Source organism: Phyllostomus hastatus, unplaced genomic scaffold (genome assembly GCF_019186645.2).
Source record: "Phyllostomus hastatus isolate PE091 unplaced genomic scaffold, TTU_PhHast_1.1 phas_contig_402, whole genome shotgun sequence".
NCBI lineage: Eukaryota > Metazoa > Chordata > Mammalia > Chiroptera > Phyllostomidae > Phyllostomus > Phyllostomus hastatus.
In genome coordinates, this window is record NW_025333873.1 from 17,179,972 (window position 1) to 17,205,782 (window position 25,811).

General features: G+C 68.3%; 1 protein-coding gene across 7 annotated transcripts in view; it reads left to right on the forward strand.

Moving 5' to 3' along the window:
- Positions 1-25,811, forward strand: part of MYT1L (myelin transcription factor 1 like) — a 321,839-nt gene that overhangs the window by 249,573 nt on the left and 46,455 nt on the right. For all 7 annotated transcript variants that reach the window (XM_045844646.1, XM_045844649.1, XM_045844650.1 and 4 more), the window contains 6 exons: positions 7,057-8,040; positions 12,168-12,302; positions 16,204-16,294; positions 17,760-17,867; positions 17,974-18,185; positions 25,216-25,469. In XM_045844646.1, coding sequence (XP_045700602.1) covers positions 7,057-8,040; positions 12,168-12,302; positions 16,204-16,294; positions 17,760-17,867; positions 17,974-18,185; positions 25,216-25,469 — 1,784 coding nt within the window. The remainder of the gene's footprint in view (positions 1-7,056; positions 8,041-12,167; positions 12,303-16,203; positions 16,295-17,759; positions 17,868-17,973; positions 18,186-25,215; positions 25,470-25,811) is intronic.

Below are 25,811 nucleotides of genomic sequence, written 5' to 3' on the forward strand. Positions count from 1 at the left end.
CGGAGACGACCAAGGCGGGCGGTGCGCGCGCGAGGTTGCCGCCCCAGGCAGGCTGTGCACGCGGTCTGGGGAAAGACGGCCGTGGTTTTTCATCGTCTTGAAACGAGCCCCTCCCTGCGCTCTCGAAGGCGTTGTTAGGTCAGCGCACGGGTGCGTTGGCGCGACGGGCTCCCTTTCTTCTCGCTGAGCGCAGGCAGAAGGCAGCATTTCCAGACCTCAGCCTGAGGAGAAGGAAACTTCCTGCGTGCAGGCTAATTCTGCATAATTATGAAACATATCTTACATTTTATGAGTTGTCAGACGCTCCAGTGCCAGCCAGAAAGCTTGCTGAGAACACGATGGCGTGTGCATTTAAGAAGGCAGGCGACGTGCATAAAATACTGCAGAAAACCTTCTCCGTATAAGAAGAGGAAGTAAAAGATGTAAGAGAATAGATCCAGTATACGTCATTCCATTTGTCTGTACGTGAAGGAATTGCCAGCTTGTTGGCTTTGTCCTGTCCGCCTGACGCTTGTTGCAAAGGCCCGACGGTCCACGCTGAGAGCAAAGCCAGGATGAGCTGGTGGGACCGCGGGTCTCGGCGGGCCCCTGACTCGCCCGTGGGCCGTGCACGTCCGTGGGGAGCGTCTGGCCCCCGTGGCTCTGCAGCCGCGGGAAGGCTTTGTGGGGTGACGGGCCCCAGAGTCGGCCAACGCTCGGAAGGACGTAACTGGTGGGGAGTCCTCACCGGTCGCCGTGGGCTGGAGGGGACGGGGAGACAACCTCGCGGCCCGGCTGGGCGCGGGGAGCGTCTGACGTGCAGGGGCCGCGGTGCCCACCGAGGGCAGAGCCAAATTCGTACCCAGACCCTCGGCGTGGGACCAGACGCCTCCGCCTCGAGTGCAGAGGTCCGGCCCCGCCGCCCCTAGGTGGAGTGGACGTGATGGACACGGGACCAGAGCCCAGAGACACGCAGGGAGGAAGCAGGGGCAGCGCCGAGAAGGGCTGGGGATGTGTTCTGGGTGATTGCGTGTAGTCCCCCCAAGTCCTCTCCCGTGGCGAGCAGCCATCGGCACAGAGACGCCACTCTGTGCGCGCCGCGCACGGGGAGGAGGGGCGCAAGGCTGCGGCGGGGGCTCGGAGCCTCTCCTCTCCGCTTCCCCGGGCAGCTCGGGCAGAGCAGGACCCCAGGACCCGGAGAGGCCTCCTCCTCCTCCTGCTCCTGCTCGTGCGGACAGGAGGGCTGGGCCTGTGCCGCCCCCACACAAACACACGGCTGCCGAAATGAGGCGTCTGCGCGACGCGGGCGTGGCAGTCTCTCTGGGTGACCTGCACAGTGCAGGGGTTAGTGCCGGCCTGCATCACTGCTGCTTCCCTCGGCTCAGAAAACTCGGCCAGTTCTCAGTGTTCTTCCACAATCAATAGGAAAATCAACTGCCAGTTATCGGTAATTCGTTTTGAGTGACGCTTCAAAAGCCGGGTGTTCTGCCAGTCTGTGAAGACACAGTCCCGACGACGCCCTGCGTGGGCGGCAGCGCAGTCGGGGCTGCAGGCCGTGCCCGTCCACCACCCACCACCCCCGTTCAGCTGCCGTGTGGGCGCGCGTGGGTGAGGCAGGGCCGGTGCTGGGAGCCCTGGGGCTCAGAGGACTGGACCGGCTGTGGGCAGAGAGGCCTGTGGTCCCACAGAGGAGCACTGGGCGGAAGTGCCCCTGGGCCACGTCTGCAGCTGTCGAGCCGAATGACAAGCGAGTGGACCTGGGAGGAGACAGGTCCCCGCGGGACCAGGGGGCCTGCCTGAGACCACCCTGCGCTCCCGCTGCTCACGCTGACCAGCCGAGCGTCGAGAGACACGTGCAGAGAAGGTCGGAAAACCCTCACGCGGAACCCGGGGCTCCCAGCCCCGGGCGTGGGGCCCTCACGCGGGCGGCATTGTGGGGAGACTGGCCTGTGCCCGCCCCCCGGCGGCGCCTCCTCGCTGCAGCCCGCTGCGTGGGGGGGCCGGCAGCCGCCTCTCCTGCTGGGACAGAGAGATGCCTCCTCACCTGGACGTTTTCACTTCTTGGGTAACTTACCCTCGAGACTGTGCCGTGCGAGGGTCCTTAGATCATCCACAGACTCTGGAAAGCGGGGGGTGGGGGAGGGCATGGTGTGATGGGAAGAGACCCAGGCTGGTGACAGGAGACGGGTGACAGTGTGGAGCTCGCCGGCCTCGGGGCGGGGGCGGGGGGGAGGGGGCACCAGGCTGCATGCATCGGCTCTCTGGACCCAAGCGTCTCCTCGGGGACAGTGTGGCACCGTGGTCTCCAGTTTCTTCCGGCACTGCTGTCCTGTGACCCCAGGAAAGGCCAGGCTGACCCTGGAGAAGGTGCCCGTCCTCATGCCTGTGCCCCTCAGAGCGTGAGATCGGACTCAGCCGGGGTCAGCTAACCCCCAGGAACCCAGAGGCGCTGGGTGGTCTGTGGCTGGACGGGCGGGGTCTGGAACTTCCCCGGAACCGAGGAGGAGGCAGCGGCTCTGGGCAGAGCCGGGATCGGACGACGGGACGGTGAAGGCATGAGAGGGACTCGTCCGGACTGTCCCGGCTGTACGAGACGTGACAACCGCCCCCCCCAGCCCCCCCTTCAGACATCTGTCGTTGCCGTTCAACTGGGCGGTGGGCTGGAGTGTGAGGGGACCCGGGGGGGGGCTTCAGTCTCCACGTCGGGGGAGGAAGATGTTGGGGGTGGGAGCTACCAGGGTCCAGGGCTCTTTCCCAGGTAGGAGAAGGGCTGTGCCCGGACTGACCCCTCGCAGCCTTCTGCCCGGCCTCCCGCTGGCTGCCACGCCTGCCCCTTCTCCGTGCCCCGTGCTTCCCGGGGAGCGGGGGTCTGGGGCCGGCGCTCTCTCCCAGGACCCGTCCACGCTGCCCCCTGTCTCCCGCCCCAGATTCATCCTCATGACAGACCCTCAGGCTGCACCAGGCCGACTCGGACGGCGGTGGCGGCCACCCTCCCGCCGCGCACCCGGACAGAGCGTGGGCGTCGGCAGGACAGCACGCCGGCCCAGAAGAAGCCGCTGGTGCCGGTCGGCGAGAGGAGGGGCACTGCTGCCCCCGGGTCCTGGGGCAGCCGTCCCGCGTGTCACGGCCTGGCGGGGTGGCATGAGGAGGGCAGGGACCTCTCCTGGCTCCCACCGCCACCTGTCAGGGGGCGCTAGGCCCTCCCTTGTCCGGCTCAGCACCACGGTCAGCACTGGGCGTGCACAGGTGGCCACGTGCCAGGAGACTGGGCCGCCGGCTGGCCGCTCAGCTCAGGGCCTCACGCCGCACGCTCTGAGTGGCTCTGCGCCTCAGGTCCCGTCACTGGTCACGCGGCGCTTGTCATTTTCTCAGCAGTGACAGCGTCACTGGAATCCAAGTACCACATTCCTGTGTTCACTGGCCGCAGGAAATGCTGACGTTCATCCGTGTACAGAGTCAGAAGAGAAGCTCGGACCCAGCGCCGTGGGAGCGGCGGTCGGGCCGCGCCGCCTGCGTCCTGGGAGAGGCACGGAGCTGCGGCCGTGGAGCAGCGTCTCCTCTGGGTCCTCGTGCTTCTGCGTTGCTCCCGAGCACGTGTCCGCTTGGCCACGGCCTGTTTCAGCCGCCGGGAAGAGCAGCCGGAACACGGGACTAGGCCTTGAAGAAACTGAAAGGTCTCTCCTGGACATTTCCAGGAGAGACAAAGCATCAAGCGCCAGCACCTAAATCTGCAGATTCGTCACCCACAGGGCTCTGGCCACGCCAGCTCTGGTCTCGAAGGCAGAGAACCGACGCCTTGCAGGACCACATCTCTGTTGCCGTCTGAGGAGTTCCTCTGGCTTTCTTCTGATGGTGACCGTTGAGCACAGGCTGTCTGCGACAGAGTGACGCAGAGGGGACAACACTCGGACCCTCAGAGTCTCACAAAGCCCCGCAGGGGCCAGTCCTGCACCTGTAGCAGCAATAAAAAATGAGGCTCCTCACTGGTGACAAAAACATCGGAGAGGTGCGTGAGATTAGCCGCCGCAACGGGTCTGCCCTCCGGGCTCGGTGCCCCCCCCCCCCCACCGCAGGAAGAGACCGCACCGAGTCCCCCCTCCGCCCCTCACACAGGGGTCCGTGCTTCCACCCGGCGGCGAGCGCCCGGCCTGGCCCGCAGAAGGTGATTCCTTCGCAAGTGCTGCCACCCGAGCCCGGCCCGCACCCGGTCCCACGGGAGCCGCCCCCCCACCCCAGCCTGCAGAGCGCTGCCGCCCCTGCGGGGCCCTGCACGCCGCCGCCACGTGGTTCTTGGGAGCGCTGTCTGCGGGGCCACAGCCGGTCCCCAGCCTGACGCAACTAGTGACTGGCCAGGGAGGGGCTGGCCGACAGGGCCGAGGGACTTCTGCTTCTGAGTCCACTCTGAGGGCACCGTGCCGGGTGCCCGGGACCCTGCCGATCCCACCGTGAGGCTCCGAAGCCGGAAGGCACATGGGGGCGGCCTCCGCCTGCCAGGTCTCCAGAGACGGGGAGACCTCCTCCCAGCTGCTCACAGCCCCTCCTCTGCGTGCAGCCGTGCGTCTGTGTTCGTTTCAGCCTCCTTGGGGGGGGGGCGGGTTATGGGGGGGGAGGGGTAGCACCCACTGGTCCACAGGGTGGGAGCTGTCTCGCGGCCCTGTGGTGGGAGCCGCCAGAAGCTGCCAGAAGCCCAGAGGGAACGGCAGAAACCGTCTCCTCCTGGGGACAAGTGAACCGCGAGACGTCAGGACAGTCGCGTCCACAGCCGGGCTGGCGGGAAGGTCGGGAGCCCGTGCGGTGCGGGTCACTGTCACGCTCCGAGTGCAGCCTTCCCTGTGGGTTTAAGGAGCCAGAACACGACCTCCGTGTTCTGTGTGCCCCTCCCCTGTTCACACGGACCCCTCCTGCCCCGGTTCTGGAGCACGGGAGGCGGGCCACGGAGAACACGGAGAGGACACGGTAACTCTCGCCTGGCTGCGGCACCTTCTGGGACTCAGTGTCCGGGGGGCCCCCGGGGTGGCACGCAGGTCCCGGGTCTGCAGTGCCCGGGTCACGGTCGTGTCCGGGCGGCGCTCTGCAGCTGCCGTGGCGCTGGCCGCGCCGTCACCCGCTGGCGTGTGCGGGTCACGGGGCCCCGCGAGCCTGGCGCCGGGGCTCCTGGAGGGAACGTGCCGATCCAAGTGCGTAAACTGAGGGGAGAACACATCTTGTACTTTTTCAAACATTAATTAGAACAGGTTGCTTCAGTGCTCAAGAGCCCCAGGAGCCCTGAGCTGGGGCGTCTCGCACACGCAGGCAGACAGACACCCCCGTGGTGCTCTGGGGGCGGCCTCCCCCCCCCGCCGCGTGCTTGGGGACGGACTGCGTGTCCTCGCCCTCGTGAGAGCGGTTTGCGGGGCTTGCCCGGGAGAGGGACCATCTGTGTTCCAGACAGTGGGTGACGCTCTGTGACCGTGACACAGAGTGCCACCCACAGAGTGCCACCCACAGAGTGGCACCTCCGGTCTGCCGCCGCCGTTCAGGAGGACGTGTCAGGTTTTCACAGCGTGCAGAGGCGTTCCTGTGACTGACGTGCCGAAGGGCCAATCGGGGGCGGGCGGCGTGACCCCCACCGAGGGAGTCCCGGGGCCCCCGCCCCAGCTTCCATCCACATGCCTCGTCCCTTCAGCTCAGGAGCGAACGTTCCGGATTCTCCTCCATCGTGTGTCCGTCGCAGGAGCAGAGAGCGGGTGTGGCCGTGGCCCCCCGTCAACCAGACCCGGGTTGGGGAGGGCTGCGCAGTGAGGGTCCGAGGGTCACCCCCGGGTCTGCAGTGGGCGCGGGGGAGGCCGAGGGGTGAAGAGACGCAGATCCCGGGGCCCCCTCAGTGCGGAGCGGGGTGTCCTTCAGGCGAACTCGGGCATTTCGTGTCATGTTTAACACAGTCTTTCCTAAGCAACACCTTCCCTGAGGGGTTTCCTCAGACCCGACGGCACGGTTGTCCACACGTTATCTCTACCAGCTCGCCAAAACCTCCCTGCTGCCCTGTGGCGGGTGAGGGGCGCCGCGCCGTGTGCCGGCTGGGGTCCCGGCCGTCTGCGGCGTCCCTGTGCCCGCTCTCCCCGGTCCTGCCCTCAGGGGCCTCGGCCGATGCCCACTCCCCCCCGCCCCTCCCCACCGGGGTGCCCCCCCCCCAGGAGTCACACGAACCAGGTTTCGCTTCTGAGCTCTGGCTCTGCCTCCCCGTGGCGTCACCGAGCATTCTGATAAATCGCCTCCCAGGTACCCAGGTCAAAATAACTCTTTTTTTTAAAGATTTTATTTATTTATTTTTTTAGAGAGGGAAGGGAGGGAGAGAGAGAGAGAGAGAGAGAGAGAGAGAGAAACATCAATGTGCGGTTGCTGGGGGCCGTGGTCTGCAACCCAGGCATGTGCCCTGACTGGGAATCGAACCTGCGACGCTTTGGTTCGCAGCCCGCGCTCAATCCACTGAGCGACGCCAGCCAGGGCAAAAATAACTCTTAATTCAGCCCAGACGTGTGCTTCTGACACTGAAAGCACATGGCGGTGGCGGCGGCGGCCGCGGTGGCTGCCCACGGTTCCTCAGGAACGCGAGACTCCCCACTCCCGCGCCGCCCGAGCCCCCGGGGGGCACAGGCCCCTCGGAAGCAGTTGCCGCGAGCATCTGCCTGAGCGAGGGAGCGAGCGGGGTCCGTGAACTCTCCCCAGGTGCGGTGGCGCGACCCGTGGAAAGGGCGGGTGTGCACCTGGTCGGGCCGCGAACGGATACAGCCAGCCAAGAAATGAGCCATTCCCCAAGTGCAGACGCGGTGAACGCTCGCGCCTCTAAGGGACAGTTGCCGCACACATTGGTTTACTCTGAGGCTGGCTGAGGACACGAGCGGTGAGAGGGAAGAGTGCCCCGGCGGCTCCTGCTCCCGGGGCACAGGCGCCGGCAGCTCCCCGGGGCCGGGCCTGGGTGTGGCCGCGGGGCGCGGCGCGCGGTGCCCTGCGCCGTCCCGGCTGTTGCCGCCGGACTTCCCGTGCTAGCCGCTTCTCCCTTTTCTCTCCTCTCTGTCCTGTCTCTCGTTGTCGTTGCAGAGGACCGCCAGCTGAGCTGCCACGGCGGCCGGCTGCTGCAGGACGCGGAGAAGGACGACAACAACAACGACGAGTACGACAACTACGACGAGCTGGTGGCCAAGTCGCTGCTGAACCTGGGCAAGATCGCGGAGGACGCGGCCTACCGCGCCCGCACGGAGTCGGAGATGAACAGCAGCACCTCCCACAGCCTGGAGGACGAGGGCGACCCCAAGAACGAGAGCCTGGGCCGCAAGGGCGAGCTGAGCCTGGACCTGGACAGCGACGTCGTCCGGGAGACGGTGGACTCGCTGAAGCTGCTGGCGCAGGGCCACGGCGTGGTGCTGGCGGAGCACGCAGGCGACCGGGGCTACGCGGACCCCCTGGCGCCGCCGGACGGCCGGGGCGCGGGCTACGCGATGCTGGGCAAGCCGGGCCTGAACAACGGGCTGGCCGACAAGCCGGTGGAGGAGAGCGACGAGGAGGTGTGTCTGAGCAGCCTGGAGTGCCTGCGCAACCAGTGCTTCGACCTGGCCCGCAAGCTGAGCGAGGGCAGCCCGCAGGAGCGGGGCGCCCCGCAGGCCCCGGGCGCCCGCCCGCACGCGCGGCCGGAGGACGACTTCCCGGGGCGGACGCCGGACCGGAGCTACTCGGACATGATGAACCTGATGCGGCTGGAGGAGCAGCTGAGCCCCAGGCCCAGGACTTTCTCGGGCTGCGCCAGGGAGGACGGGGGCCCCGAGAGGGAGGACGACGCAGCCTCCGTGGCCTCGGACAGGTCCGAGGAGGTGTTCGACATGACCAAGGGCAACCTGACCCTCCTGGAGAAGGCCATCGCCCTGGAGACGGAGCGGGCCAAGGCCATGAGGGAGAAGATGGCCCTGGAGGCCGGCCGGCGGGACAGCGCGCGGTCCTACGAGGAGCAGTCGCCGCGGCCGCTGCCCGGGGACGAGCGCAAGCCCAAGCCGGGCGACGGCCACGTCAAGAAGCCGTACTATGGTAAAGGTAATCTTTCTGCCTAGCGAGGGTGCCTCCCGGAGACGCGGGCCCCAGGGAGAGCAGCGGGGGGAGCTCACGGCCGACAAACATGCGCCCCACCGCAGACGCGACCTCCGGCGCCCGTCCCTCGGGGCCGCGCTCCGCGACCGCGTGTTCCCGGGGAGCCGGCGGAGCGTGGGTCCGAGGACCGCACGGGGCGGCGCGGGGCCGCGCTCCCGGAGCACACAGAGCAGAGAGCGCTGGGCGGGCTCCGTGGGAAGGCGAGTCTCGGGGGGGAGGGCCGGACCCCGCAGGCCCCGAGCTGGGACGGCGAGGACGGGCCTGTGGCCGCGGTCTGGCCGCGCTCGGAGAGCAGGGGGCGCCCGCAGCGGGCAGCCAGGCGGGGGAGGCTCCGGGCAGGTGACCCCCCGGCGGCCAAAGGGACCACCGAACACAGTGGCTGGTAAAGCCTCCCCCACAGGACACGCCCCCGGTCGAGACAGAGCGGCGACGCAGCGGCGGGTGCCGTGAGACGAGGGCAGCGAGGGCACGCTAGTCACACGCGAGGGCACGCTAGTCACACGCGAGGGCGTCTGTGATGGGAGCCCCCCTGCCCTGCGTGCGAGGCGCGGCGTGTCTCCTGCCGAGACCGGCACTCACCCCCCCCCGCCGGCTCCACGGCGTCGTGGGGGCGTCGTCACGCTCGTTTCACTGGGAAACACCCACCCGGCGTGGCCGTCCCAGCGAACCGGCACGCGTGGACTCTGCGGGCGCAGGCTGGCGCTGCTCTCCATGCTCAGCCCGCACGCGTTAGTCCCCGTGCCGACGGCTCCAGCTCGAGCGGTCGGCTCCCCACTGCAGTGCAGCCGGGCCCCCCCCTCCCCGGGGGCAGGCGCCCGCTGCCCCCCTCGCAGAACTGGGGCGCTCTGCCCGAGTCCGTCAGAGGCTCCTCCAGAACTAGGTAGGGAGCAATTCCAGGAACAAATTCGGCGATTCCGTAAGTCCTCCCACACGAGTGCCACAAAGGCCCCGGGCTGTGTGTGTCATCCCAGTCCTTGTCAGCCCCGGGTCCCCTCCCTGTGGGTCTGACCCTGAGCCCCCGGAATTGCGCGGCATGAGTGCCAGACAGTCAGAAGAGCCCCCTCTTCTGCTGTGACGTGGGTGCGTATTCTCCTCTCGATGTGTGCACGCAGCCCGCGGCGGGCTGGGCCTCGAGAGACCCAAACCCCGTTCACGACGAGACTGAGCCGGAGGCCCTCGGGTGCTCCATCCGGCCGGAGCGCCCAGGTCGACTCGGGGACGTGGAGGGCAGCCCGCCAGGGCGAGGTGCACGGGAGGCAGGGCTGGCGCTCCAGGCGAGCGTGGTGTGCTGGTGCCGTGGTCGTGGCGGAGTCCGTAAGAGCTTGTCAGGTGGACGCTTGGGACCACAGCTCAGCGTTTTTGGGAGGCAGCAGTGTCCCCCGTCGAGGCTTTCCTGGCTGCACGCAGGCACTGGGCCAGCGCTGACTGACGGCCTGGGAGCGGTGCGCAGGGGACCCTCGGCACCGAGGAGGGCGGGTGTGGGCGCACTGGGCACCGCGTCTCCGGTGTCTGTGGCCCCACCACACCCAGGGCTCTCTGTGGGTTTGACTCACTCGGTTACGTTATTGTCGTTCTGGGTTTGTTCGGTGGTTTGTTGTTGTTGTTGTTGTTGTTTGTAGTAAGAATCGGAATTCGAGCCGCCTGGTTCCCATAAGTAGACAGGACAGGGAGGGCGTGAACAGTGAGGCTGAGATGAGCCTTTTCCCCAGAACGGGGAGGGCTGTGGAGTCGGACTTTTTTTAAGTGAACCGGGAAGCAGGGGCTCCTGCCTCGGCCCGGTTTTCTCGGGCCGGGTCCTACGGAGAGCGGCTCACTTCCCTCCTGCAGCACGCCCCACTGGTCCCCCGTTTCCTCTGGAGACGCCCCCAGTTGTGTCGGAGCCCGGTGCATGCAGCCGGGCGAGGACCCCAGAGCAGCAGGGAGGGGGGCCCTCCTTGAGAAAGGGGTGGTGTCTCATCGGCACGTCCCAGCAGTCCCTGTGAAGCCGTCTCTGTTTCCAGCTGCCGCTGTTTCGTTAAAGGTGAAGAGGCCATGGGCACCAGCGCCCGGCTCTGTCCAGTCCTCGCACAACGATGTACGTGGTGGGTGAGCAGCCCTCCCAGCTGGACCCGTGTCCATCTCAGCCGGGAACCAGAGGTCCAGCGTGAAACTCCTGGCTTCCCCCTCGGCACCCGCTAGGAAGGGGGCACGGGGGCCGCTAAACCCAGCATCCATCCAGGTTTCTTCTGGATGTCGCGGCCCGGTTTTCCGTTGAACCGTCGGTCTGTTTGCTTGCCGGGTGGTTTGGTGTTTGCTCCGATGTGTGCCTCGGAGACGGACGGGGGTTGGCAGAGGCGAGGAAGTGAGGGGGGCCGTGGCGAGGGCTCGCGCATCGAGAGGACAGCGGCCCCTGCCACCCCCCAGAACCCGAGGCAGGCGGAGCCTCACCGAGTTCACACAGACCTGCCCTTGACCCCAGGCCCTTTGCGAAACAGTGGGTGTTACGTGTCCTGATGGGAAAGGGTCACTCGACGATGAGTGGTAGTCATGATTTGCTTTTGGTCCTTTAAAAGCCGTTTATATCTAGCTTATCGTTATAAATTACTATGTCTCTCGTTTATGCTCTTAATCAATACTTTCCTTTGAAACTGTTCCTTTACACTTTTATAATTGCATTGATTAAATTACACAAATGTTATTGTGAAATTGCTCACGAAGGCATGAAATGCTAGGCTCTGGGTTTGCGTGTGTAAGAGCTGAAGCCACGGCATCCGGCTTTCAGACCCGTGTCCAGGGACTGCCGTCTGCGAACAGTGGCCGAGAGTGGCTGCCCGTCGCGTGGAGGGCGCTCCCTGGGCCTCAGCACGGGTTCGAGAGACCGCAGAACCTGGAAGAGACACGTGGCACGGAGTGGGATGCTAGTTCAAGGGAGGGGGCCCTTTACAGACACACCAGAACCTTTAGATGGCCCTGCAAGTCCTCTGTCCATTCCCACTTTCGTGAATGACTTCAGAAAAAGTCAGTGAGATGTTAAAATTTTTAAACCAAGCTTTTTCCTCTATATAAAATGAATTCCTAACCAGAAGGAAAACATGTTCTTCAACAGTCACGATTGGCTTGATTAATGAGATATTCATGTAACAGTACTGAGTACCTAGAAGAAACTGTACCCACGGTGTCCCCTGGACCAGGGCACACTGGTCACTGCCGGCTGGTGATCTGTGCAGCGGGCTTCCCACGCCGCGGCGCCGTGGGGTCTGAGCTCCACCCCAGAACTGCCGCCGGGGCTGCACATTGACGCACGGGGCCGGTCCTGGGTGCAGACGCAGTTTCTGAGCAATGCCGTTGCACTTCTGCCTCTGGCCCCTCCCCCTTGCCCCTGTCCCCCCCGCAGAGCGGCAGCCACCCCAACTCGGTGTCGGGGGGCCGTCCTCTGGCCCCAGGGCGCTGGGAGAAGCCCCGGCAGGCAGGCACTCGGCAGCTTCCGGGACGGTCTGACTGCGCATCCCCCGGGTCGGGCAGGGCTCCCACCACCCGGGTCACCGGCTTGCAGGGCCTCCTGAGAGTGCGTCTCACTTTCAGAAAACCCCTGGACTGAGGTGCTGCCGGCCAGTGTTGCAGAGGACACGTTCGGCACCGGCACACCCGCACACCTCAGTGTCTGCAGTCAGACAGGGCGCTCAGACGGGCGCAGACGGGCGCAGCGGCCGAGGAGCCAGCGCCGCACGGCATCCGCCTGCCCGCGGGCGACGCGGGAGGTCTGCGCTCTGAGAAGGCTGCTGCCGCATCCCGGTGCCCGCCGCTGTCTCCGAGCTCCTCGTGTAACACACGGGGAGACCACGGAGAGTTCGGGGAGGCACAGCCGTTGGTTTTCTTTAGCACAGAAAGTAAAACATGCCATGACTCGTGATTACACTTTTCGGGTCAAAAATCACCCCAAACCAAAGAGCCACGCAAAAGCCTGTGGTCGCAGCCTGTCTCCCGACACCTGCTTCACTTCTGTGTTTGTCAAGGTCTCTTCCGAGTGTGAAATGATCTCGTGTGTCTCCAGGGGGGAAAGGGTTCACTCTCCTGACACCTGTTGTCGCTTTTAGATCCCTCGAGAGCAGAAAAGAAAGAGAGCAAGTGTCCGACCCCAGGCTGTGACGGAACCGGCCACGTGACTGGGCTGTACCCGCATCACCGCAGCCTGTCCGGATGCCCGCACAAGGACAGGGTCCCCCCGGAAAGTAAGTCGTGCCGCCCGCCCCCCGCACACACGCCTGCCGCCCTCTCGGTCATCTCTCTCGCCTACGTCACGTCCGTCCGTCCACAGGGCGGCCGCCCAGCCCTGGCGCGCTCGTGGGGGCCGGCGGGCTCCGGACCTCTCCCCCTGGGGGGGGGGGCAGTGTGTGCCCCTCTGCCCCTTGGGCGGGCCTGGGCCCTGGGCCTGGCTTCTCACCCGCCTGCTTCTGGCCCTCAGGCCGGCCGCCACCCTCCCCGCCTCCTCCCGGGCTGCAGTGCTGAAGGCAGGCCGGCTGCATGTCCCCCCCACCCCACCCCCACACGCAGGGGCCGGGAGCCCCGAGGAAACCCCCGGGGAGTCTGGCCGCCCGGCCCCCTGGGGCGCTGCGTGTTTGCGAATCAGCATGGATGTCCGCGTCCTGTTGCGTGCCACTCAGAAGGTCTGTTCCGTGTCACGGCCGTCCCACCGCCCCCGCACAGCAAAGTCTTCCGTCCGGAGGCTGTGGTGGGCGGGCCCTGACCCCACGTGGTTGTGTCCATCAGTTGGGCTTCGTGCCCGTGAAACAACTGAATTCCCTGCAGAGCTGAGCCAGAGCGCACTCTCCCTGGCTCCCGCTCGCGCAGCACGGGAAGTGTGCCCGCCGTTTTCAGACGGCCGGAGCCCTCGCTCAGGAAGAACTAGCGGTGGGACCGTGGGGATGTGAGTCCCAGGCCCCCCCCCACCCCCCCCCACCCCACCCCCGTGTCTGGGATGCAGCTGCGGGGCAGGAGGGCAGGGCTGCTGGGCTGGAGACGCGGCGAGAGGACCGGCCGGCTGTGCACGGGGGCTTGTGAGCCCGGTCCCGTTAAAATGCTGACTCTGGGCACCAGAGGCAAATCTGTCGGAGCCCAGAGAGGTTCGCGCTAGGTGAGGCTGAGAGCACAGGCCGCGCAGGGCATTTTCGGGTGAGGCGCACTTAGAAGCTCCCCTGGCTCCGGGTTGCAGACGGCGCTGAGGAGAGCGAAGCCGCGCCTCCTGCCCGCGTCCGGGGGCGGGCGAGAGGGCCGTGGGCGCCGGCGCCCCGCCCCGTGTGCTGCCCGACCAGGGCGACCGCCTGGGCGGCCGCAGCCACTGCCCCTGAGCCCGGCGCTCCGCTCGCAGCCCGCCCTCGTCCAGCGCCCTCCAGGCCCGCGGGCAGCGCTGGCCCGTTTCCAGGGAAACGCGTGCAGAACCCCCCCCGCGCCGCCTTTCCAGGCCGAGCGCAGGGCCCGGCCAGCGGGAGACGCCCCGTCCTTTCCAAACCCCCCCGACACGTGCGAGCCGGCCGGGGCAGGGAACTCGCGGGCTCGGGGCCACGCCCCTCTGGGTCGCGAGCCCGCGGGTCTCCACGGAGACTGGGGCCTAGCCCCGCCCCCTTCCTGCCCGCGCTGACCGGCGCGGCCCCGCGGACGGACGCGGCTGCAGCCCGGTGCTCCGTGCCCCCCGCCTGCAGAACGAGAAGCGAGAAGGAGGTCGCGGGCCGCACGCCCGTTCGTGAGAGAAAGCGTCTTCGCGCCGTTTCTCTCTGAGGCACGCGTGTCCACCTGGAAACAGAGCGGTTCCTCCTCGTGGCCCACAGGCCCCCGGCTCCACGTTTCCACGGGCGAGGCGAGCTGCGGCAGAAACGGGGCCGCACTCCAGCGAGTCGCCCGCTGGGTGGGCTCACGCGGACCCCCCCGGTCCTCGGCCCCACCACTGACCCCCCCAGGGGCCTCCCCAGTGTTTGCTCACGTTCACGTAAGACTCCTCGCGGCACCTCTGGAGTGGGAAGGCGTCACGCTCCCACTGAACCCCGCAGAGCACCCCGCAGAGCACTTACTCTGCAGCCCCGTTTGCGCGCAGCGTCACGGGCCAAGGCCGCTCCGCAGGCCGCGCCCCCAGCCCTGGCCCCCTGGGAGCCTGGGTCCCTGGACAGGACACCGCACGGGCCGATGCGGCCCCCGCAGACGCGGCCCTGAGACCCCGGGGCGGTGGCCGCCCTGCGTCAGCCGGTCCCGTGGGAGGGAGGAGGAACTTGGCGTTCACGAGAGCGCCCGGAGCAGCCCGGGCGAGGGACCGGGCCTGGCGGAGCCAGGTGGCAGGGAGGGGGAGGGGGGCGGGTTCAGGAAGCACCCCCGAGAGGGGCCGGCGGGGCGGGGAGGCCGGCTCCCGGGAGGGGGAGACACAGTGGGAGGGGAAGGCGGGGCCGGGCACCGGGGGACTCGGCCAGGTGGCTGCAGCGCGGGGAGGCTACCTCTGTCCCACGGACACGGAAGTGCCGCCAGGCCACTGACACGGGCAGGTGTGTGGGAGCTGTGCGGCCGGCCCTCCGTGGGGTCAGTGGACACCGCGGTGAGGTCGCCTGGACGGAGCCGCAGTCGGGAGTTCAGGACACAAAGGGACGGGAGGGCGAAGCCGGGGGGCGGGGGGCAGTGGAGAGAAGTCAGAGGACACGGGGGACCCGGCGAGGACAGTGTCTCCGCCCCCGTCCCCCACGCGAGGGCGGTGCCCGAGGCCTGGAGAGGTCCGGGAGGGGGGCCGGAGAGCAGGGGGAAGGACCGGCTGGCGGTGTGGGGAGGAGGCAGAGGCCGTGCAGACTCCAGGGGGCAGGGGTCCCACTGGGTGGCGGGGCACAGAGGTGCCGTCACGCCGGGTCTGCACCTCAGACAGGCGTGAGGGGTGGGCGGTCTGCACCGCAGACAGGCGTGAGGGGTGGGTGGTCTGCAGGGACCTCCGGCGTAGAGGGAGGGCGGGTGCTGTCCGACCGAGAGCAGCTGTGCCGTGGGCGGGGTCTGCGAGACGCTTCAACAGGGTGGTCACAGAGTAGGGGAGTCCGGAGTGGACGGCACCGTGGGTGGGGCGGGACCCCGGGGGCGGGGGAAGAGCCCATGTGGGGACAGAGACCCTGCCTCTTCTGAGCCCGCGGACACCCAGGGGGTGGGGCCCAGGTGCCCCCGGAGGGAGGTGTCCCTGCCCCCTCCCAGCCAGCCCACCCCCCCAGAGGGGGCCAGCCCAGCCCCTGACTCCACGGGGGAGACACCGAGGGGCGACCAGACCGCAGGGACGGCCCGGAGCCGGGGGTGAGGTGCAGGCTCAGGGAGTAAACTGGAGTCACGTGGGACAGCGTGCATGCTGTGCACGTTTCAGGGGACGGGAGATTGTTCTAGAAGGAAGAAGGCTACAGAAAACAGAGCCCTGTGACTCATCTGGGCAGCCCCTGCTGGGAGGGGGCCTTCCATGTCCGCCTGCACTAGGTGAGGCTCACCCGCAGGGAAGGTCCCCCCAGGTTCCGGCCGCTCTGCTTCCGGGGGGCGGTGGCCAGTTGTGCTGGGGCCAGTGTCACGGGTCACTTCTCTCGCCTGTCCACCTGCACCTCTCACGCCCACCTGCCTCCCCCACAGCCCGGAGCAGTGGCCTGTTCATCCAGGCGGGAGGCCCGTGGCCACGAGGGCCGTGAGCTCGCCGCAGGCGGGCAGGCTGGCTGCTGCCGGGGGCACACGGCCGCCGTGTGTCATGCAGCCCCCACTTGCTGGTTCACGGGCTCAGCGGCCCAGCTCTGGCCAGTCCAGATGGAAAGTCGTTACTTAACGCATTTGACTTAAAAATAAGGTCTGGGCCTCTCTGTTTACTCTTGTCCACGGCGCTCGTGACGCTGCGTGTGTTTGAGGCGGCAGCACGGGCTCGGGTGTGGGACCAGGACCAGGGGCCCTCGTGGCCCGCCCCCCGGCCCCACCCAGTGGGCCCCCCCCCGCACACCACGCACACGAGGCACGGGTGTCCCCACCACGCCGTCACGCACGTCTGTGGGGCTGTGCCGTCCGCGGGCCCCGCAGCTCCCGGACCTGCCCCCCACCCCCAGGTGCTAACGCTGCCCTGTTTTCTCTGCTTGCCCCCCCCCCGCCGTGAAGTCCTGGCCATGCACGAGAACGTCCTCAAGTGTCCCACTCCGGGCTGCACGGGGCGAGGGCACGTGAACAGCAACCGGAACTCGCACCGCAGGTAAGCCCGCGTGCTGTGCCGCGCCCCCTGCCGGCGGCCCTCCGGAGACCCACGCGTCCCCTGCCCGTGCCGGAGGCTGCGGTCCCCTGGCTCTCGGGGGCTCCGGTGCTTAGACCCCTTGCTCAGACGGGCTTTTCGTTGTCTCGCCCACCTGGGAGGTGCCACTCCGGGGGGCAGCAGCCGAGGTGGGAGGGGACCCGGAGAGCACGCAGCCGAGGCTCCCCTGTCCCCCAGGGGGCGGGAGGGGCCGTGTCCCGGGCGCCAGGCACAGGGGGCGTAGGGCCCCGGAGGGCTGTGAGGCACGTGACGCGGCGCGGCTGCCCCCCGACTCTGCCCCGGCCCCGTCCCGGTGCGGACCGCCAGGCAGGCAGGCGTCGGGAAGGGGTGGCGTGCGGCTCAGCACCAGGGGGCTGAGCTTCTCCCGACCTGCCGCTGCCCTCCCGCGCCCCAGGCCAGGCCCACCTTCCTCACCCCCCCTCCTGCGTCCGGCCTCTGCTGCGTCGCCTCGGGCTCAGCCGGAGGCGTCCTTGTGGAAGGCAGTTAGTTTCCCGTCTGACAGCCCACCTCAGCCTCGCGGCTCCCGTGAACCTGCCCCTAAACGGGACCACCCAAGCGTCGCTTGAGGCCTCGCTGTCCCGACTGGCGAACCCGGTTCCTTGTGGGAAATGTGTAAGGAAACAAGCAGCAGCCCCACCTCCGAGAGCCAGAGCGGCCTGCGCTTGAGCCGCAGGAGGGGCCGGGCGGGGCAGGGGCTCAAGGGTCATGCTGGGCACGCCTCGACAGCCCATTCCCACGCTGGCCCCTCGGCCCCACCTTCGCACAGACACAGGCACGCAGACTGAGGGCCCCGGGGGCCTGCACCCCGGGGCCATGCAATACCGTGGGAACCACAGGCGCCGTGGTTTCAGAGGAGCAGACTGGGGGGCTCGTCCGTGAGGACTCTGCTCTGAAACAGGGCCCGGCAGCCCTCCAGGGCCTCCGCCCGCCCCCGGCTCTGCTGGGGGGGGTGGGGGCAGCCATGTGCTAGGTCTGTGGGGCTCACTCACACGGCCAGTCCGGACTCCCGGCCCCGGTGCCAGGCAGAGCCCGGCTCACGTTGCTCAGGCCCGGCCCCCCCCGCCCCCGTGGTGAGCCCTCCTCTGCAGAACCCTGCACACCCGAAACGGAGCCTGTGGCCAGAGACATTGGCACCAGCTCACACTCCCTGGAGCGTCTCGAAACTCACTGGCTGTCTGGGAAGAACAGAGTGCCCTCTACACCGGGCGTGGCCGGCAGCCCTGTCTGCTGGGGACAGGCGGGGACACGCCAGCTCTCCTGTCCCGGCCGTGGGGAAAGCAGGCTCAGTTTGGGGAATGGCCCCCCCCCCGCCCCTGCCTGGGGTCTGGCTGTGCCGGTTGGGGGGGTGGCCGGGCGGGTGTGCCACAGAGCCGCCTGGGAAGACCGCTGACCCTGCCTGTCCTTGCAGCCTCTCCGGATGCCCGATCGCCGCGGCGGAGAAGCTGGCCAAGGCCCAGGAAAAGCACCAGAGCTGCGACGTGGCCAAGTCCAGCCAGGCCTCTGACCGCGTGCTCAGGTACCGGCCCGGCGCGCGCCGCCCCTCGAGCCCCGGGCGCACCGCGGCCGGCCCGCCCCGCGGCCCCGGGAGAGCCAGCTGTCGCTTGTCTCTCGTCTGCTTACAGGCCGATGTGCTTTGTAAAGCAGCTGGAGATCCCTCACTACGGCTACAGAAACAGCGTCCCCACCGCCACGCCGCGCTCCAACCTGGCCAAGGAGCTGGAGAAGTACTCCAAGACCTCGTTTGAGTACGGCGGCTACGACGGCCACACCTACGGCAAGCGGGCCATAGCTCCCAAGGTGCAAACCAGGGACATATCCCCCAAAGGATATGATGGTAGGAGGTGCACACTCTTCTACACGAGAGTCGCGCTTGCCGTTGATGATGTTGTTGTTGTGTGTGCCCGTGTCCTACAGGCCGGCCCCGCATGCGGCCGCTCGCCGGGTCCCAGAGGGCAGCACACGCCACGGGGGCCCCCGGGCTCATCGCGAGGGTCCTCGGGGTGGGGGGGCGGCGGGGACCACGCGGTGGACAGAGAGCCGTGCTCGTCTGCTTCCCACCCACGGTGGCCGGGGCCGTGTCCTCATCCCTGTGGACGCCCTTGCACAGGCGGCCCAGCCCAGCCGAGCCGGGACAGCCGGCGGCAGCGGCGGCGGCCCGAGTCCTGGGCAGTTTGGGGAAGGCCTGTGCCCCCTGCCCCCGTCTCAGCCCAGGGTGCACCCTGGCTGGAGCCATCGGGGAAGCCGTGAAATGCTAGTGTCCAGGCTGCGCCCCACCCCTGGCAAGCCAGAACGCCTGGTATCCCCCGGGCGGTGGCCTTTTTAAAGTCCCCACGACCGTCCTGCGCAGCTGGGGACGGGTGACTTCTGCTGCTGTCACCCAGCACCTCCAGCGGGCGGGGACCCTGGCCTGCCCCCTCTGCGCCCCGGGCAGCAGGCCCTGCTGGGACGTGCCTGTGTCGCTGGCGCACTCGGGGCCACCGCGGCACTCACCGGCAGGCCACAGCCAAGGGGTCTTCCCACCAAACCCTGTGCTCCCCAGGAACAAGGCCGTCGGAGCCCCCCCCCGCAGCGGGGTGGGGTGGGGGAAGCCATGACCTCGGCCTGGCTCTTCCCAGAGCTCCGGGTCTGTGGGGGGTCGTGGGGGCGACCGCACTGCTGTGATTTCACCTCGTTCGTCAACCGGCCGTGTCTGAAGCTCTGGGCCCAGACACAGGCTCCTCCGGCGGCGCTACTGGCCGTCTGGGGCCACGTGACGCCCCGTCTCCAGCAGAGGCGGGGAGACCGGTCTTGGGGGGCCTTCGAGCCCCTTCCTGGAAAAGCTCGTTAAAATCACAGCCGAGGTTCATTTAAGCTGGATGCTCGGGGAGTTCTGAAACCTTTTCATGGTGCTCCTTGCCTTGACGACAATTAATTGGTATAGTGAATAGAACTTAGTATTTCTTTGATATATCAAATATCGATTATCCTTGCATGTATCAATTCTTAACGTGTAGGAACAAAGGTACCAATGGAAAAGAGGGAGTCACCTACAGGACAACGGAAAATAATTATCGCGTTTTGTTTATTTTGTAATAATAATTTCCCAGCTTCGGGTTTTGTTATAACTTTGTTCATTTAACTGCACATGAAAGATCAGAGGACCTGAAGCCACGTACTTGAGGGTTCTGCTGGCACCGTCGCCAGCGCGCTGGCCTTGCGCATGCTGTGACGCGGCCCTCGACTGGCTGCTCCCGCCGCCGCCGCCGCCGCGCTCTGTGGCCGGGCCCCTCGGCCTCGGCCTCGGCCACGGTGGGGCCCGCAGAGCACTTGTGCGGGGCGGTGGTGGCGCCCGGCAGACAGTCAGAAGTCGGACCTGCTGGGGCTGGTCCCGGCTCTCTGAGTGGGTGGGCGCCGTGTGATGCTGGACACGCCCACCTTCCCGCGCGTCCGTGCCCAGGGCAGAGCGGAGGGCGCAGCGCCCGCCCCACCCGCTCGGGCTGCCGGGGCCACCCGGGCAGGACTCTGAAGAGGGGGTGGACGTTGCGTGAGTTGTTGGCGTTAACTCTCGCTGCCCAGAAAGGAGCACCTGTCGTCAGAGCGTGGGCAGAGCCGTGCTGTCCAGCTGACCCCCAAGAAAACAGGGGTACAGAGGAAAAGCGTCACTATTAGGCCTCCAAGGAAATAAGAAAACAGGAAAGACACCCTCGTCGCACTGAGTGTGCCCTGCAGAGAAGCCCTGTGGCCCCGGTTCTCACCCATAGACGCGCCTGGTGGGCGTCTCAGGCGTTGGGAGGGGCCCGCTGAGGGTGCTCGGCTGGGCCCGGCCCGGGCGGGGGGAGCGGGGGGGGGGAGTGGGGCACCCCACAGAGGACCGCAGCCAGTGGTCCTCTGCCCAGGCGTGCCCCCGAGACTTGCTCTAGGTGCACAGGGAATCGGGTCCTCGCTCCTTGAAAAGAGACAGTGAAATAAGCCTGCCGTGTGTGTTGGGGGCTGGGGGGGGGGGCAGTGCTTGGGAGCGGGGGTGGCACCCCGGGGCGGCCAGAGGGACAGGGAGGGCAGCCCTTCTCCCACCATCCACTCAGCGCCACTGAGACCCCACCCGCCATGAGCGGAAGCCCGCGGCACAGGGACGCACGGTGGCTGTCTGTCTGTCCACCTGCCTGTCTGGTCCACCCCTCTATTTATTCACCCACCCAGCATCCACCCACCCGCCATCCATCGCCCGTGACTCGTCCGTGCGCTCCTCCGCCACCCATTCGTTCATCCACCCGCCCACCCACGTACCTTCCCGTCCATCCGTCTGTGCATTTGTCTGCCTGTCTACTGCCCGTCTGTCCATTCTCCCCTCCTGGTGGGAAGGGTCCAGAGAGGGCCTGTGGCTCGAGAGCAGACAGGGAGAGACGCTCGCGCACAGTGAGCCGAGGCGTCCCTCGTGCCGGCAGGAGCCCATCCGAGCTCTGCCCAGCGGCCGGTGTTAGACAGCTGGGTAGACTTCACGAGCAGTGGGGGGAAGGTCGGGGCAGGGGTGGGAGGAGAGAGAGAGGGAGAGAGAGAAGCCACAGACCCGCGGGTCAGCGGGGACCTCGGGGCGGGGGGGGCGGCGAGGCTGCAGGCGCCGCCCGTGAGATGAGGGACGGGGCGGGGACGACCTCGTGGGGGCGGGGAGACGCAGACCCGAGGTCCACGTGCAGGAATGGACACGGAGGGAAAGCGGGGGGAGGGCAGGGGACTCGAGCCAGGGTCCCGCGCCTGCCCCCGCCGCGGGTGCCAGGCCGGTGCCCCCCCCAGACCCCGGCACAGCCTGCTGCTCCCCCGGGAGCCGGGAACAGCCCTTCCAGCTGCGAATGCGCGGGGGAACCCGAGAAGATGCTGTGACGTGCACACGTGCTGTGAAACTCGCATGTTGGTGCTCGCGAGTTAAATGCCCCGCCCCCTTCTTGGCCCCCTCGGGCGCGGGGCGGAGCGGCTGGGGCAGAGGCCCAGCCGCCGGCACTGACGGTCTCCCCCCGGGCCGGCTGCCGGCCCCCCCGGGCGGCTGCACACCCACAGCCACAGCCCCCTGAACGGCCTTTCTCGGCTTCTCCGACCCCGACCTCAACACCCCGTCCTCCCCTCGGCCCCTCCTTCCTGTCTTCTGTCCTGCCGATGCCCGGGCCTCGGGGGCGAGGGCAGGGTCTCAGGGAGCTGCCCTCCCCCACTAGTAGTCCCCAGGGCTGGTCCTCCTTGCCCCCCCCCCGCCCCCCGCCAGCCCCTCGCTGGAAGGGCCCCCCGCTCCCCCACCAGGTGCTGCCCCGCCTGCACTCAGCCGCCCTCCTCACGACCGATGCCCCGGTCCGCTCGTGTGGGAGGGGGAGCCCACGCTGCCCCACACGCAGCCCTGGGTCCCCTCCCGGGTAACGCCCCGGGCCTGGTCTTCCCGCTGGCCTGGGAGCTCCCGCAGAGTGAGGGGCCCCGCGTTCAGATTCGCACCCGGCGGCCCCGGGGCTGGGCAGGCGGCCTGAGGCTGACAGAGAGAGGGGTGGGGAGAGAAAAGGGGGGATAGAGTGGGGGAGGACAGCCACGGGCCCCTCTCGTGTCAGGCACGTTAAACCCCGTGAGGAGGGGACCTGCACGCAGGCGTCACCTGAGGGGCAGCCTTGCAGGAACGCCCCTTCGCCGCCCCCCCCCAGACGCGCACCCGGGCTTGGGCCCCCCCGTGCGAGCGACAGAGGTGCCCACGCAGACCCAGAGGCGGAGGCCGCCAGGCCCCCGGGTGGGACGGACCCTCGGGAAGCTCACCCGTGAGCCGCGTCCCGTCCTGCCTGGTCTTCCCGGGCCCGCGGGACGTGAGTGAGGGCGCCCCCACCTTCTCCCCGGAGCAGCGGCTCCAACCGGGGCCATCCCGTGGCCCCCACAAACTGACTGCTGAGGTTCTGCAGTGCACCGAAAACACGTCTTTGCCAATCTGACAAAAAAAAAAAAAAAAGATAGGGGTAATGTTGACTCGTTTACGCCAGCCGGCTGTGGCTGTGTTGGCTGCTGCTGCTGCTGCTGCTGTTTCTCAGTCGACAACCCCAGGGGCGAGCGGCCGGCGCCCCTGACTCGGGTCCGGCGTCACGAGCTTTAGCGTTCCCGTGGCGCCCGAGCAGAAATCCCTGCCTCTCGGGGATGCGCGGATGCGGGAGACGGCGGGCGCCTCCGGGAGGGCGAGGCACCTGGGCAGTTAGACTCCCTCCCGCGGGCAGAGCAGGTCCCACAGCAGGTCCTGGCTGGGAGGGGGGTTTGCTGTGTTTGGTTTTATCAACCGTATTTCACCCGCACGGACGCCGCACGGTTTCTCCTTCTCCAGCAAGGGCGGCCGCCGCTCTGAGGGGCGCTTCTCCCTGTGGGGTGGGCCGCGGGCCCGGCCAGGGGGACCGCAGCTCCCGTGGGGCCAGGTGACACGCTGGCACCTGGACGGGTGTCAGCAGGCTCCTCCTGGCTGCCGGCTGCTCGGGCCCGCGCGGCTGAGACCAGCCCTGCTGCCAAAGGAAACGCCCACGCCCTTGGGGGTGGGGCAGGGCTTCCCCCGCGCCCCCCCCCCTGCTGGGGTTCCCTCTGTGGGGAGGAGGGGCTGGTGCCCCCTGGGGCCAGGGGCCAAGCAGTCCCTGTGCCTGCGGCTCTGCATCACCCCCTGGTGTCCACACAGTGCAGCCGCAGCCCACTGACCCCAGGGCTCTGTGAAGGTTCCCCAGATAAACCAGGGTCCAGGGCCTTCACCGCCCAGCAGGTTCGAAGTATGGAGGCTCTGATTTGCATTTAGATCAAAACGCTCAGTGAAGGGGCCCATCTGTCCCAGTTGCATCTGGAGTGGAGTTGGGGGGGGAAGGGGGGGGCATGCATCTGTCCGGCCACCCCCCCGGGCACCCTGTGGTGGGGTCTTTGGGGGTGTGCTTTTGTGGGGGTGCACATCCGTCCCCAGAGCCGGCTGCACTTTGGCGCTGGACATGCGGTGACCGGCCTGCTTTAGGAATGGAAATTCCCTCGTTTCTGGACAGAACTGCTGTTTCCCCCACGGCTGCAGGCTGCATTTTTCCCCGAGCCCGTGGCCAGCCCTCAGTAGGGCAGAAACCCCTTCTGGTTTTATTTCTCCGAGGACGTCCGTGTCCCCACCTTCGTTACAAGGGGGCGAGTGGCGCTGACCTACCGCCTTCTGCACACGTGCGAGCGTCTCGGGCTGCGCCCCGGCACCGCCCTCTCCCCGAGGGTATGGCAGGCTCCGTGGGGGCCCCGGCCCTGCTCCCTCGCCCCTGGGGGGCCCTCTGTGCCCCGCGCGGAGCACGCCGCCCACCCCGTGCCCTGTGCTGCGGGGCCAAGGCTCACTCGCGCAGGACGGAGGGCGGAGGCCCCGTGGCCCGCACGCCCAAGCGCGGTAACTGGCCCCCGCGGCTGAGCTCCTCCAGAGGGGCGGCAGCGGGGAAGTAACTCACCTCTGAGTCACCCCTGCTCGGGCGTCGGGCGTGAGTGTGGGGTGGACCCGCTGCTCCACAGGTGCAGCTCGGGGGCTGCCCAGGGGCCGCGGCACGGTCGGCGGCTGGCCTCCTCACCGCGCGGCCAGCGGGAGCCGTGAGCCTGGTCCGCGGCGTCCGTCAGGAAGGCTCGGGCTCCGGTGCAGACTCGAGAGTTGTCTTTCAGGGAAGCCTAGTTCCTTCTCCGTCTGTGTCTGGCTCAGGTGCGCCGGGGCGGCCCCTGGTGCTGCTCGCGGTGACAGACCTTGTTGCCTGCTGACGTGTGTTCTGTCACCTGCAGTTTTGCCCGCCTCTTCCCGTCGGGGGAAGGCACCGTGCCAGCCCCCGCGGGGCGGGGCCCGGGTGGCAGACCCGCCGGTGACAGTCTGGGGACCCGTGTGGAAGCAGGGTCAGGCCGCGGGCCCCCCCCACCCTCGGCAGGAATGCAGACGGGGTCCGTGCTCCAGGCTCAGGCGGCCGCAGCCCGGCAGGAGCCCCGTCCCCACCGCCCTGCGCCAGCCCCAGGCCCCTCGTGCCCACCCACGCGTCCAGTCTGGGCCCCGCGGAGCCAGGAGCTCTCCAGGGAAAGGAGCAGCGAGAGAGGCCTGTGCTTCCTCACGGGCGGCTCGCTGGGGACGCTGCAGGGAGGTGTCTTCTGGGGTCTGCCGGTGCCCCCCCCCCGCAGCGCACCTGTGCGTGACCCCCACTCCCAGGACTCGGGGGAAGTCTGGCCTCGGGGCGCTGACGACCCTGGCGGTGCTGACGGATTTATCCTCGTGAACCGTCGGCCACCAGAGGGCTCCTTCCCTGCTTCGGGGGGGGGGGGTGGGGGGCGCTCTTAGCACTCAGGGGCCCCGGGCGGCGCTGGCCGTGCGCCTCTCTATCTCCGACTGCCCGGCCCACAGGGCGCGCGTCTGCTCTCGGCCAGCCCCCGCTCACCCTCGGGTCCCCCCGCCCCCCGTTAGAATCTAGGACGACGTGTCTTCAGGGAAGAGGCGTCCTGGTCGCACGGTCTGGTGGGCACGCCTAGCCCCAGGGACGCTTCCCGAAGCGCAGGTCCCCGGGGCCTCAGGGGCCACCCAGGGCCCGAGCAGCTGTCGCCTGCACCTGGGCCGTGAGCCCCTCCCGTGAGAGGGCGCGGCCAGTCTCTCGGGCGCTGAGCGGCCCGTGGGTGCCCACCACTGCCCACAGCCCCGTGTCCCAGCCCCGCATGGAGCTATGGTGGGAGGGGGTGCGCCCGTCCGCCTGACGCGCCCCGCGTCCCGGGGGGCGGCCAGTGGGCTTCTCCTCGCGTGCTCGCCACTGGCCCCGCGCCCTCCGTGCGATGTGTGTCTGCGCGCAGGGCTGGCGGGAGGCGCGGGCGGAGGGTGCCAGGCGGGCGCGGCGGGGACCCGAGTCACCCCTGCCCTGTCTCCCCAGCGAAGCGGCTCTGCAAAGACGGCAGCCCCAGCAGCAGCGCCGCCAGCAGCTACGCGCCCAGCAGCAGCAGCAGCCTGAGCTGCGGGGGCGGCGGCAGCAGCGCCAGCAGCACCTGCAGCAAGAGCAGCTTCGACTACACGCACGACGTGGAGGCGGCCCACATGGCGGCCACCGCCATCCTCAACCTGTCCACCCGCTGCCGGGAGATGCCGCAGAGCCTGCCCGCCAAGCCGCAGGGCCTGTGTGCCGCTCGGGTACGCCGCCCCCCGCCCCCCGCGGCCGGTCCCCCGGTGGGGGGAGGGGGCGGGGCCCGCACACCCCTGAGGCCGCACGGGCCCCTCAGGACCCAGAGCAGCGGCGGTGCAGACCCCGGGGGTCCCTCGGAGCGTCCTTTGCGGCTGAAGGACGCGGTCCCGCTGAGGGGTGGCCGCGTACGGTCCCCGCGCGTCGGTGACCGTGTCCCCTTCGAGGCCCAGGCTCACGTCTGTGAACGGGCGGCACCGGGACCCTGAAGGAGCAGCAAGCCTTGAACCTTAAACCCGAGGAAGGCCGTCAAATAAAAGGCAGGGCAGAGCTGTGCCTTCCTGCGTTCCAGA